Raw genomic sequence first — 14,664 nt, 5'->3', positions numbered from 1 at the left:
CTATCTAGGAGTCCAATCATAAGATCACATCATGGTGGACGAAGAAATTCTCTCTCCTTTCTGGGTGGACGATGAAAAGCTTTTTACATATAATTTAGAAAAAATATTGGAAAATCAAAGTCGGATACCCCTCTTGTGTCCACAACAAAAAAAAAAAAAAAAAAAAAGAAGGGAAAATCTAGAAAATAAAAAAAACTGAACAAAAATCGTTTTACGCCTCAAAATTAAGGTGTGTATTAGTGGATCGGACTGTTTTACCCCTCAAAATACTAATACCTTAATTTTTTGGACCATTTTTTTCTTTCTCTTGTGCATGTAGCGATACATATCAAATGATACAAACGACCGATACTAATACATTGAACCATGGTCCATACACCCTCTTGGTTATTCCAGATTTAGCCAACCCAGGCTAAAACTTTTTACCCAAAAGAAAAAAAAAATCAGGCTAAAACTAATGTATGGGGAGGGGACATTCGGTTGCGCTAGAGAGATGTATTTTTGCTTTATAAATAGAGGTTGAAGTGTCAAATGACGTAAGAGTCCAATCAAATCGTCACATCGATGGATATAAAATTTTTCTACTGCCACGTTGAAGGAAAACTTAATCCTTATATAAGAAAGGGATTAGTTTTCATGCATGCCACATAAGGTGGGGAGGGATTATGATCCATCAAATAGGGGGCATTTGGTCATTTTGACACCCTATTGTGATAGTGGGCACGACCGTACAACCGTGCAAGGTTGTCCATGGAACTTTTGTCCTATAAGAAAATAGAGAGGTGAGAGTAAAATTTTTTTTGGAAAAAGATCCTTGTCAGGCTGTGTGGACCTTGCGCAGGCAGCAGCATGCTCTCCTTAACCCGCAGTGGACCTCCAAATTTGGTGACCTATGAGCTAAGCCTGGGCCATGGTCCTGTTCAAGCATTGGACTGATATTCATGCCAAGGCCCACCTGATGTTTGGGTTGTTGTCCTTGCAGCATTATTAAGTAAAAGATTTGATCTTTTTGGGCAAAGGTGTTGGATGGCTAACGTATTTTTTTGTTTTTTTGGTAGAAGCCAACAGTTCTAAAACTACCAAAGGGGAAAGGGTGACTTTTTAATTGCACAAGAGAGTCGAACCCATGACCTCCTGGTTGTTGGGTATATTCTATAATTCTAATATATGTTCTAATATAAGTCTATTTGAATAAGGAATCAGGCTGTGATGGGCTTCACTTGATAAAGCTCATCTAACTTAAAACCCTAGTCTTTCCTATAAATACTAGCTGGAGACAGCAATCTGTTTATTCCAAACTTGATATGCAGGGTGTATTGCTTTAAGCAACCTTGTGCTTAAACCCTGTACCCTAATACTAGGTTGGCAAACCTCCAACCGTTAGAGCTAGCGGCTGTTCAAGAATCAAGACAGTTTAGCCCTTAAAGCCTTCTCACATGTTAAATTTCAGCGTTTAATAACCTATTGCTTCTGAGTAACTATTCATTCCCTTGAATATATTTCTGGGTTTCTATAAAGAAGGGTCAGGGTCCCAACATTCTGAAACATTTTTGACAAGGAAATGCCACAAACAGCTGGAGAACCACAGTATTTTTCAATTCATTCAATAATAGAGAAGAGTGCATAACATTAACATCACTTCCCACCAGCAGTTTCATTACTTCATCACTGTGTGTGGGACTGAGATATTGACTAATTTGGTAAACCAGAAGGTGTCATGTTCTAATTATCTTCTTTTAAGCTCAAACTAGATCTAGAAACATCCTCATAAGGTCTGTGAGAGAGAGAGAGAGAGAGGAAAAGTGATAAAAAGTAGAGTGAAGCTGAACATTACATGCAATTGTCAAATGCCAATATGATGGCTGTCTGCATCTCCAACACTCCCCACACCCACTATCTATTTATGTAGTAATCTCCATCTAGTAGTCTCTTTGGGTGCTGTGGCCTCCTGCCTCCATAATAGCAAAACTAAAGTTAAAGCAACTACTCACATGGACATGGCCTACCTTCAAAATAAAGAGTGTTAGACTTTCTAAAGAGAGAAGGAGAATGAGTCTTTCTCTTTGTGCTCTTTAAACATATAAAAATATTCTTCTTTCTGTTGTGTTTGTGTGATGGTAGGTGTGTGTTAATGCCTTACTAGTTCCATTGGCAATATTTTATACAAAAACTTGTTCTCCCATACTTCTTTGACTCCTATTTTTGGGAAGTGATATAATAAACTGTAGCCACTGTGATATCGGTATAGATACCGATATTTTTCGACTGTATCGGGTTTGTATAGGATCAAAACATTAGTTTTTTCAACAAAAAAATGGATGTTTGTATTGTATCGATCGATCCATATTGATCAGATACGAATCAACTAATTCGATCAATTCAATACCAATACCTAAAACCTTGTCTATGCAAACCAAACCATTGAGACTACAAAGAGGCAGGCAAAGGCACTTCTCTTGAGACCCATTAATCCATTATCCCTACTTCATCATCACTAACAAGTTAGTACTACTTAGATGCCAAAATAATCAAGTGGGTTGAGAGTTATAACTGACTACTCATATCCATGGTAAATTAACAAGGTCTCCTTAAAACTTATAAATATTAAAGTTAGTAATAATGAAAGTAAAAGCTTAATTGGTCGAACCCATTAAACTCATGGAAGAGCCCAGCCCTATAAATTACAAACTTACATAGGCTAAAAAGGTCATTACCCAATGCAATCCTGTCCATGCAAAATGGTCGCCCTCAAGACTCAAACCCATACATTTGGCTTGGCAGTGCGAATCTTTTAGTATCATTGCTCTAAGTAATGGTCCCTATAAACTTACATAGGATATTAGGATCTGGCCTTACAAAACCCTCTCTCACACACACACACACACACTGGCCACTGGCCATTTTTTTGCTCATTATCACCAAATCCTCAGTAATCAGAATCTAATCATATTTTGGATGACCCATATGACCTCTCCTTTCTCATAGTTTGGTATATTGTAACCCCCAAATGCTATGGACAAAAGGGAAGTTGATTCTACATCAGGTCAGTAAGAGATTTAGAGACAAGTTTTCTTGAAGTTGATATCAGAAATCTATCTAATCTGTATTGTATTGTGAAGAGAATAAAATTTGGATATCATCACATCAGGGAGATAAAAAAAAAAAAAATTAAGTGTTTAATGTTTGCAGGTTGAGTGGAGTCATTCAACAAACATGTGGTGGGTGGGTGGTGATTACTGATTAGAACCTAAAAAGCTACCAACTTTTTTTATTATGTACAAAGGAAATGGTTTCGAGATATGAAGTGGAAAAGCCATTTTCCAACGTGGTAAGTGGTTAATGGTCACACCTCCCAACTAATCAACTTTCCCCATCTAACTAAATAAAGGCTTTCTTCATTCATATTGGTCGTTGTGCATTAATCCAAAAAATACTCCAATCTCCATGCATGCATCATCATCTACTTATAACTTTGAAATGAAAAGAGGTCTATGGGCTCAACAACTCAAGCAAGAAGGATTAAGACTTCAATTTCTAATCTTTTTCTGTAATTATCTATCAATCCTTTCCTTCCGCTGTACATAATCAAGGAGACAAATAAGACCACTATTAGCAAGTTTTAACTCTTCAAGGGCTTAAAAGCCTGAAAGATCGCCCAAAACTCTCTCTCTCTCTCTCTACTCAAGATCCAACTTCCAAACTCCAAAGGCTTAGCTTAGATGTCAAGTTTATTTAAAAGCTGCAATCCTGAAATCGGCCTCCAAATTAATCGGGTTTAAGATCGGAATCTGATCAGGAACAAGGCGGACTCTAGTAAAGCTATTGGGAGACCGGGTGTTAAATTGTGTGGTTTTGGTTAAACGATTTGGTTCAGTTTAGCAAGTTTGAGGTGAAAATCGAAACTGAAGCATTTATTAAACAGCTTTATTTTTAAATCAAAACCCTTTTATTAAATGGTTCAATTTTGGTTTGATTTTGACACCCTTAAGTTGAATAGAAGCTGATTGTTTGAATTGGGAAAAGGGGTGGGGGGTGGGGCGTGGGAGGGAGATCAAGATCAGTCGTGGCCAAAGAATAAGACATTCCTATATATTAGAGAGTCCAACCCAAAAGCTTAAGCCATTGGTTGAGAGGTTCAACTAGTGTATATGATGGAATTCCAAGAGCCTGAAGCCTTCCAATGTAAGATTATGCCTAACACGTTCCCTCATGTATTGCCCCACCTTTGGGGGGGCACGTGAGGCCCTATTTTTTTTGTAAATATATAGATATTACTTATAAAGGGGACCTAATGGTTTTGATACTAATGTTGAAGTGTCCAACCAAAAGCTTAAGTTATTAAGTAGAGAGACTCGATTAATATAAAAGATTAGAAATATTAATTTTTGTCTGAGAGCGTAGGATAGGACAACTATGTCTATCTCTCTCCTCCCCTTGTGTAATGACCTCCCTGTCTCCTTTTAATTATACCAAGGGGGGTTGTGTGGGTGGGGTATTTCCTGTTGGCATAGCGTACGTTCCCAAACAGAAACACTTTCCCATAAGATTAGAGAGAATGTTTTTGCTTGAAGGCGTAGCCTCCACTAACATCTCATATCTCTTTCTCTCTCATCCTCTCATGAAATGAAATTTTTACCCCCATTGATTGAACCAATAAGAGGCCCTCAATAGGTCTCGCTGCTGGCGTAGCCTTCACTATCGAGCAGGAAACACTTTCTATACATGAATCCTAAAGGCTGTACAAAATTTTCACTCAACCCTTCAAATTTATTTTTTATATTTTTGTTTTAAATTTACATTTTCTTGCATCTTTCCAATCAGAATACATCAAAGAAAAATTCATTTGCAATGCCTTGCAATGCGGGCCTTAAAGTTCGATACATGGAAGATGTAACATCCAACAGTGCCAAGCTAGAGAAGAAAGAAAAAAACTGGGTCAATCGAACTAGTACCATTAGTTGAAGCATCTTTCACATGTCGAGCTCTCATGCCCAAACTGCAAGGCACCATTACAGAGGATTTTAATCCGTAGGGGAATTGGTCTAAAAGTGGATGATAGTAGATTACTATTAAGGTGGGATCATATCTTTTTTTTGGTAGAAGGTGGGATTATATCAATCTATCAATCATCATGCTAATGAGCTAAACCTACCTTCCAATTCCGGTCCAACGAATGAACCAACTCAGTTGACATTTGTTGTCCACCCGGTGAGGTGTTTCCACCTTACTCCATTCATTCATTCGTTCGTTAGGCCACTGAATTGACTGGATCACCTAACCATAAACCATATGTATAAAAAGCTTCCTGTTTTTTTTTAGGTAAATATGTATAAAAAGCTTCACGTATGGGTGGGTGGGTATGACTAGATAACGACATCTTTTTAACTTATGGCCATTAAAAATTTAAGGATAGATAATTATAAAAGCAAAAAAGGACAATAATGGTACATGAAATGTAAATGTAAATGTAATGCAATCTTTAGGAATTAAAGAAGCTTCTTATAACTAAGTGGTGACGGTTAGGTTGTTCTATTGTGGCCAAGTGGTCACAAGTTCGAATTTTAGAAACATGCTCTCTGCAAAAGAGGGGTAAGGTTATGTATATTATGATCCTCCCTAGATTGCACTGGACATCGTTTGTTATAACTAAGGTCCATCCATATATATATACTTGCATATTGAAAAACACGATGAATTAGGTTTGTTGTTGGAAATTGTAGAGGTACATGCTTTGTAGCCATTTCTAATCCTCTATGTTTTTCTAATATTTTAATATGATTCAAGTTCTAGGAGATTGCATTGATAATTTTTTGGTGGAATCCGATAATAAGGAACTAATTGGTATATCTTCATAATCAGAACCTACCAGCCCCTTCCCTGCTGGTACCATTGTTATTATCAGTGATATCAAACAGCTCTCACAACTTTTTTCGGAGATGTAGTTTTTCGTATATTCCAAGGACTATCAACAATGTAGCTGATACCTTGACTCGAAAAACTTTGTCATTGAATTGTGTGACAAGTTGACCTATATCCACTCCATGGCTAGTCCAATTATGTAACTATTACTTCATGTGTAAATTACATTCTCATCAATAAACATTTGATTACCAAGAAAAAAAAAACAATATTGCCAAGAGATGGGAATGATGAATGGTTGTGGGAGTAGTTTTATTTTCTATTGGATGTTTTACATATTTGAAACAATTCCAATCTGTTATACTTTAAAACATTATCTGGCCAACTATGCCAGCCAGGCTAAACAAATTTATTGATCTTGTCACAGAGTATGTTGGACATTATGTTTAGGAGTCAGTTTCCCTCCATCTAAAGAGGACGGTTCACCCACCATCCTAGGGTTCATAAACCCCTATAAGGTTTTAATCAGTATGTTTCCCAAAAAACCCTTCGAATATCCCCTCCCGTCTTCTCCCGCCCTGCAGTGAATGAGAGGGTCTGGTCGGTTTGAATTTTGTATAGATTCCTAAGCTGAACACAACCAATAAAACCAATAAAGCATTTGGTTTGATTATTTTGATTAATTTCAATTGGTCCAACCGGTTCATGCTGATTTTTAACACCCCAACAACCTGTGACAGAATCACCATTGCAAATTACAGGATCAAATCATCCATTGGAGGACTACTGAAACTCCCCAATCCAAAGGCCAAAAGCCAAAACCAAGAAAGTTTTTTTCTTTAACTGTGGATTGTGGAACAACTCCTCCAATACTCTCAACTCTATGGTCTCTATAATTACGCCAAGTTAGTCGCTATCCTCACTGTCTCCATCTTTCTCTTTCTCCCACACAAACCATATCGGATTGTGTAGATAATACTGCTTTAATTAAGCTCACGGGGGCCAGAGGAATCTCATGATCTCAACCTCTTTTGCTTCTTCCTTCTGGGATTTCCTCCTTGTATAATTTCCTTCCTTTTCCATATAGGATAAAGCAAGTCCATGACCATGGCTAACCTCCAAAATCTGCATTTCTCTTCTCCTTTTGACGCTCCCGAATACTACTATTATTTCGTCCTTTACGTTTGAGTTTCCATCTCCTTGTAAAGACTCTTTCTTTCCTCGTGATTTTGATTCCTGGGAGCAATAATTGATGTTGTTTGCCTTTATTTCTCGCCCCTCTTCTTCTTCTTGTTGTCTGTCACTGTGTCACTCTGTTTGGTTTAGTGGGAATTACAGTCACTCCTCTCTCATCTTCGCCTCTGCTATAATGGGTCGTCCTTAGTTTTTTCCATTTCTGTTCTCTGGCTCTTGCTTTTCTTCTCCTTCATTTGCTATTCTCTGAGCTCTGGCTAGTCATGTTTCTGGTTTTTACTCTCCTGTAAATTTATTTTATAGTTTTTCTCTCTTCTTCTCACCGAGCTTTAATTGGTGACTCTTCTGGTTTTCTTCTTTTGTATCCTTTGTTTCTTTGTGGATCTGACCGATCTGTCCTTGCTTTTCTTTCACAATTTTATTTTCAAAATCGTGAATTTTTCATATTTTGTTGTTGCCATCTCGAAAGGCCCCGAGAAGCTATAATTCGCTCCCTGCATTTTCGTCTGCTGAGATCAAATTTCTGTCCTTTGTGAGCTCAAATGCCTCCTTCATACTTCCCTCTGAGGTGGGAGAGCACGGGAGATCAGTGGTGGTACGCTTGCCCAATTGACTGGGCTGCTGCCAACGGCCACTATGACGTAGTCCGGGAGCTCCTCCACCTCGACACCAACCAACTCATCAAGCTCACCTCCCTGAGGCGAATTCGCCGTCTTGAGACTGTCTGGGACGACGAAGCTCAGTTCAAGGACGTCGCCAAGTGTCGTTCCCAGGTTGCTCGGAAGCTGTTCGTTGAATGTCAGAGTAAGAGGGGAAGCAACTCCCTCATACGTGCCGGCTACGGTGGATGGCTTCTATACACTGCTGCCTCCGCTGGGGACTTGGGTTTTGTGAAGGAACTGCTTGACAGAGACCCTCTCTTAGTCTTTGGGGAAGGAGAGTTCGGTGTCACTGATATATTATATGCTGCTGCAAGGAGCAGGAATTCCGGGGTGTTCAGGCTCCTCTTTGATTTCGCAGTGTCACCAAGGTGTTTGATGAACAGTGGCGGAGAAATGGAGGAACAGCCAAATGAGGTTCCTTCGGTTTTTAGGTGGGAGATGGTGAACAGGGCTGTTCATGCTGCAGCTAGAGGAGGTAACTTGGAGATCCTCAGGGAGCTTCTTGCAGATTGCACTGATGGCTTGGCTTATAGGGATATTCAGGGTTCTACTATCCTGCATGCGGCCTCTGGCAGGGGACAAGTTGAGGTAAACCTTCCAGCCCTCGCTTGCTTGCTGCTGCTGCTGCTTCTTTTAAAAATTAATTACCTTAACAGATCCCTCTGTATTCAACCCTGTTCAAGTTTCCTAATCTATTGGTGGCGCGGTTTCTGATTTAGCCTTTTGTGGGATAGAAGTTTAATCTGCAAATTGTGATCTCTGTTTAGGAAGTCATTTGCTGTTATAGCTAATTGGGTTTTTCCGGAAGGAAATAAAGGTGTTTATTTTTGGTGGTGGTGGTGGGGGGGGGGGGGGGAGGAAGGTTTTTTTATGAAAAAGTACTAAAAAAACTGAAACTTCAGAATTCATTTTACGTATAATTACTTTATATGGCCTTTCATCCAAATTTTCATGAATGCTTATGCATAGTGAACGTATATACATAAGAAAAGAAAAAGATTCCTATTTTATTTCATCATGTCCATTCTTGAGTGAGAACCAGAGCGGTGATGGGCAGCTTAATAGTGGACAAATCTGCAGTTAGTGAAGATCTATCCATTGAATTGATAGTAAACATTAATCCATTATATTGATCATTCAGCTGCAGTAACGGACATTGTCAAGGATTAAAATGGCATATGAAGCCCTGATGGTTGTAGGTATCTAGAGAATGCATTATTGGTGAATTTTCTTTTGTTCCTTAAAATTTATCTTATGTTACTCCTACAACACATGCTAAAGGTTTATCCAGTTGGTGCTTAAACTGATACAGAAATGTCAGACAAGATCATTGTCACCTTGATTGAATCAGAGGTATCTTCTTCCTTTTTACTGATCCAAAGATCCAGTAACACAGTAAATCACTCAGCATTAATGTGTTTCTGGATGGGACCTCCGTGCGGAGGATGGATCTTTTTGATAACTACTTTATGTCCCGTTTTCCAGTCTTTCCTTTCTTTTTTTCAGGGAGTGGGTGTCTGTCACGATTTCACTTTGCTTCTTTATCAGTTTTTCTTTATGCTCTGGGGTTTCAACCATTTTATCATTGTTTTAATTAATGCATGAGGGTAGTTTATTAATTATTATACTCTGTTAGTATTTCATATACATTACTAACCTATATTTGAACAGGCTACTATTTTCCCCTATTTCATGGGTTGATCCTTGTTGCTAAGAAACTTATGGTTCCTTTCTCTTTAGGGTCCTGGATCATGACAGTTCCCTACAGATTACATGAAATGGTAAATCTAATGTTGGATTCTAATATGGGGACGGAATCTTCATTCATGTGTTACAAATCCAGGAACTTGGAAGTTGGAACCAGAATTCAGTATGTCCAACTGAGAAATCTCCATCCCCCAAAAGCTTCCCCACCCCCCTTTCTCCAGAAGTCATTCCCCACTTTTTCCAGGAGTCAGAGATTGGACAATTTTATCCTTGCAATCCTTATATTATTTTCTTAACTGCACGATGATAAGGAAAGAAACAAGGAAGTTTTGTTAATGTCTCTATGCCATATATCAGTAGTTATAATCATCCAGTTATGTTGTCCCAATTTTGGAAAACTTGTACATAGCTTCGAAATGATTTTGCATGTATTGCTATTTTTTTTAATAGACTGATAGACTTAGATGATAGCCATAATCTCTCTCTCAGCTATCCAACTCTTATCAACCGTATATACAGTATTGCCATCAAAAATATTTATGCCCATAAATGCATCCCTTGGAGGTAGCTCTTGTCAAAATTTTATTTTATCTCTGAACTTTTTATGCTTGACCACTCAATATTTTTTCTGTTTCCCCCCACCCACATTAATCTGGTCTTTTTATGCAGGTAGTCAAGTATCTAGTGGCATCCTTTGATAACATCACTTCAACTGACAATCAAGGAAACACAGCATTGCATATGGCTGCTTACAGGGGTCACTTAGATGTGTTAGACACTCTAATTCTTGCATCTCCTTCATCCGTCTCTTTGAAAAACAACGGGGGAGATACCTTCCTACATATGGCTGTGGCTGGTTTCCGAACTCCAGGTTTCCGAAGGTTGGACCGACAGATTGAGCTCATGAAGCAGTTGGTCTGTGGAAAGATCATGAATATGCAAGATGTCATTAATATCAGAAACCATGAAGGAAGAACTGCTCTTCATATGGCTGTTCTCGAGAATATTCACTCTAATCTGGTGGAACTCCTAATGAGGATACCTTCAATTGATCTAAATATTCGTGATGTATATAGTATGACACCGTTAGATCTTCTCAGACAACGGCCAAAATCTGCATTGTCTGAATTACTCATCAAACAGTTGATCTCAGCTGGTGGAATCTCCAATTGTCAGGACTATATGGCTAGAAGTGCCATTGTTTCTCACCTAAAGATGCAAGGTATTGGAAGCAGTCCTGGAACTTCCTTTAAAATCTCTGATGCGGAGATATTCTTGCACACGGGCATTGGTAATATGCTGGAAGCTGGTGGTGATCTGGGAAGTGCAACATGCTCTAGTGAACAGAGTAACTTTGACTCTGTTGATGGGAGCCACAGCTCTTTTGATAATAAAAGGCCTCATTCTGTAAACTATGCAGCAAGGCGTCTAAAGATTCTCCTTCGCTGGCCAAGGCGAAAAGAAAAGAAACCTGAAGCTTTGAAGAAGTTGGGAGATGATAATTCAGTTGGATCATGTAAGAAATGGAGTGATATGGAGGAGACTCCAACTCCACTCAGACAGAGATTCTCAAAGCCCTCATCGCTTCCCAACAACAAAAGGGCTCTTTCTGTCAGGAGTAGTCTTCCAAGTCCATCAAGCAAGAAGAAGTTTGCTGCAGGACTAATGCAAGGTGTTATTCAGGCCATGCCGCATCTAGTTGTTCCCGCCCGATCACCTACCAGTTCTTTCTCAGTATCACCAATTCCGTCACCTACCTCCTCAGATAAACAAAAGGGCATGCATACTGGAAATGAAATTGTAGATCCCTCCTGCTCTAATCAATCTCTAATTGATGGAGCAGCGGACATGAACCAAAAACAAACCTCAATTAACCGGAGGTTGATGAACCAGTATTTTTGTTTTGGTACACAGAGCTTGGGTGTAGAAGATCCTATCAGGGGGGCACCGTCAAACCAGGGATACTAGCGTTCACTTCTATCAGTGGCTTGATTGAGTTGATCTGAACAGATGGTGCACTGATACAGAGCATCTAATCAGGTTTACTTCATGCTTTTATGTGTAAATCACTTAGCAGTCATGTGTAGTGTGAACCTTCTTTTGTTATTTTCTAGTCTGAAGTTTGGAATCTGAAAATGTTTATACTGTAGTATTAGACGGCGAGAAGTTGAGTTAATCACAAGTAAGAATGATGTGATTTTTAATTCTACCACAATATATTCTGGCTCAGTTTTGTGATTCCTCTGGATGGCCCATGCAGTGAACTGGACTGGGCTCCTTCTTCTTCCCCTGTCTAATCCATATTTCTTACTGTCAATTCCATCCAGAATAGGCTGTTTAATTACTAATCACCATTCTGAAGGGAGTAACTTTCCCATCAAATTAATGGTTCTCTGGATTTTGCATCCTTGAGGATTTGGATTCCACAGCTTTGAATACAAACCAAGAACAAAAAGATTTGCAGGTCCATTGGAGCATTCAGCCCTTGTGGATTTCGCAAGCAAAGCTTCGAGGAAGAGTGCAAAAGATTGAGAGAGTGGCTTATGCTGGCAGATTCTTTTTCTTCTTCTTTTTAAATGTAACTGGATTATCATTTAGTACTAGTGATTCTCTCTTCCCCTAGGTCTTCTTTGAATCTCTGCTAACATGGCTTTGGCATCCTCACCATCTTTGCATTTTAGCATACATTAAACCTATGAATCAATCATGTCTTCTATATTAGGGTGTTTACCGGTTCGGTTTTGCCTAAACCATTTGGTTTCAGCTCAGTACATTTGGTTTTATTTTGGTTATCTAGTTTGAATTTGGTTTGTTTATACGATTTGATTTTGGTTCCATAAATTCTATAATGGCATTGAGGAAGATGAAATTTATAAAATCATTGGAATGTCTTAAAGGCTTAAACTACAATACCATATTCAACACCTTATGCATTCTCGGAATAGATTTTGGATCTAGAACGCATTCTAAAGCGAGGAAATAAAGAAAAACAGGTTTCAGAATGCGATCTAAACCTAAAATCTATTCCGAGAATGCATACCAATCACAGCCTTAGGTTTGATACTTAGATTATAAAAGGGGCGTTGGAATTCAACCCCCTTTATAATCAATTGGTGGTCTGGGTAAAACCCAACAAAGGAAGTTATAGAAGGGAAGACTTACAATTTTTAACTTTTAAGTATATTTTCTAGAGAGAAATTTTGGATTCTTTTGTCTGAGTTGTGGATGAGAAAATTCAGAAAAGCAAAGAAAAAGTAGAAAATTCAAAGAGGTTGGCTCTCTCACACACTGAACCCACTTTATTTTGGATTCTTTTTTCTGAGTTGTGAGAGAGGAGATTCAGAGAAGCAAAGAATAATGAGAAGATTCAAAAGAGGTTGGCTTTCATCCACTGACCCACTTTATATGTATTGAACACATTCTATGTACAATCAAATTCTCATTGGCAAAGCTTACATGATAATTAATCTTTTTTACATTATCGGCCGGCCAATCTTTTACATTAGCAAAGCTTACATAATAACTACGCTGTCGGCCACCCCATCTTTTTTAGAGTTGGTCGATATGGGATTAATGAATCTGATATTCTGATACCATGTTGAAGAGTCTGCATTAGCTCCTTACATGGGGACGGGTGGGGATAGATTTGAACTCTCCATGGAACATGGGTCTCACACCCCCATGGAGGTTTCAGATCTGTTTCCACCCGTCTCCATGTGAGGAGTTGATATGAACTCCATGTTGAACTGTCCAACCTAAAAGCTTCAAATGGAGAGTCCAACTAGTACATGTAGTCATGCATCTAAGTTCCCAGAGTGTAGACGATGTAGGCTTAATGAGTCTTGTGTTTTCATAGTATGTTGAAGTGTCCAACCCAAAAGCTTAAATTATTAAGTGACGATACCCAACTAATATACGTAATCATGTAAAATCCCATATTAGTTGATATTGGATTATTCCTAACAAAAAGCACCAAGAAAGAGAGAAAGGGAGAAAGAGAGACAGAGGGAAAGAGATTTGTGTGGCCAATGAACCTTGAATTCACAAATTTCTGGGAGTGTCTCCGATACTCTCTTGAGGCAGCCACCTTCATAAACAATTCATAGTATGTGACAAACCTTATGATTGATCTAATCTTTTCTTTTTGACACTGTGAGAAGTTATCATTTAGACATTAAAAAGAACAGATTCATATGGTATTGTTTGTCATAATTTGATTTGAGTTTAATGTTCTAAGTCTATTACTTATGATGCCATCATATTCTTAATTAATGTCATGGAATTAGGTTGAAATTAGCTGAAAGCTTTAAACTAACTCATTAAAATTTTGGGTTTTTTACAAATGCCTCCCTGAAAATGCCCATTTGTCTAAATGCCCCTACAATTTTTCTAATTGCAAACTTCCTTCTACTTTCAAAACAGTGTAGCACTTTGGTCCAGTTCGTTAATTTGGAACGTTAGACGTTAGTTTCAGGAAATCTAATGATCAAAATACCTCTATGATAAAAATCCATCAAAATTAAAGAATAAAATGACTAAATTGCCCTCATCTTCCCCAAATCATTAAGGATTTGAAACTAAAATTTTTTTTCCACAAATCGGTTAGGGCTTGAATCCATTTGAACAAATGGGCATTTTCAAGAGGGCATTTGTAAAAAACCCTAAAATTTTTATGTTAAAATGAATTTTCATTTTTAGTATTTTAAAAGAATTGTATGAACGCGTGTAGATGCTATATACATTACATTGGATAGACTGGGATCACAAGGACATTTACATCAGCCACATAAGTCGTTGGAATTTATTACTTGAATCTGAATCTGATGGTTCAGAACTCAAAGGCATTGTACCTGCAACTGTCTTAAACCAAACCCTCGAGTTTATTCATAATATAGACCAAATGAAGCTCAATAGAAAATGATAAAAATTTGTTTAATCCCAACCCAACCAAATATTAGGTTTTAGATTACAAAGCAATCACTATTGAATCTGATCATGATGAGCAGCCATTAGGTTCAAATGAGTCATTAATGAACCCAAATTAAAGTAGAACATCCTTCTTTGCTTCTATAATAATGAATAGTTATAGGTTTCACACTATGTCAGAATGGAGTTTTGGACCAATATGGGGAAGGATGACCGTCCAATAAAGGGCATTTATTGAGGAGAGAAGTTGTGAGGTCCATGGTGGGATATGAGAAAGGCACATGCAAGAATTGAACACTGTTGTTGTGCCTTCCTT

The 14,664-nt window shown here is 38.2% G+C and overlaps 1 protein-coding gene across 1 annotated transcript; it reads left to right on the top strand.

Annotated features, from left to right (window-relative positions):
* Positions 1-7,408: 7,408 nt before the first annotated feature.
* LOC122655914 (espin-like) lies at positions 7,409-11,703 on the top strand. The gene is made up of 3 exons (XM_043850298.1): positions 7,409-8,303; positions 10,092-11,473; positions 11,510-11,703. Exons 1-2 carry the CDS (start codon positions 7,596-7,598, stop codon positions 11,388-11,390), a joined length of 2,007 nt encoding a protein of 668 aa, XP_043706233.1. The 5' UTR covers positions 7,409-7,595; the 3' UTR covers positions 11,391-11,473; positions 11,510-11,703.
* Positions 11,704-14,664: the final 2,961 nt, after the last annotated feature.

The sequence above is a fragment of the Telopea speciosissima genome, chromosome 3, assembly GCF_018873765.1.
Source record: "Telopea speciosissima isolate NSW1024214 ecotype Mountain lineage chromosome 3, Tspe_v1, whole genome shotgun sequence".
Lineage (NCBI taxonomy): Eukaryota > Viridiplantae > Streptophyta > Magnoliopsida > Proteales > Proteaceae > Telopea > Telopea speciosissima.
This window is presented reverse-complemented; position numbering and strand designations above follow the sequence as displayed.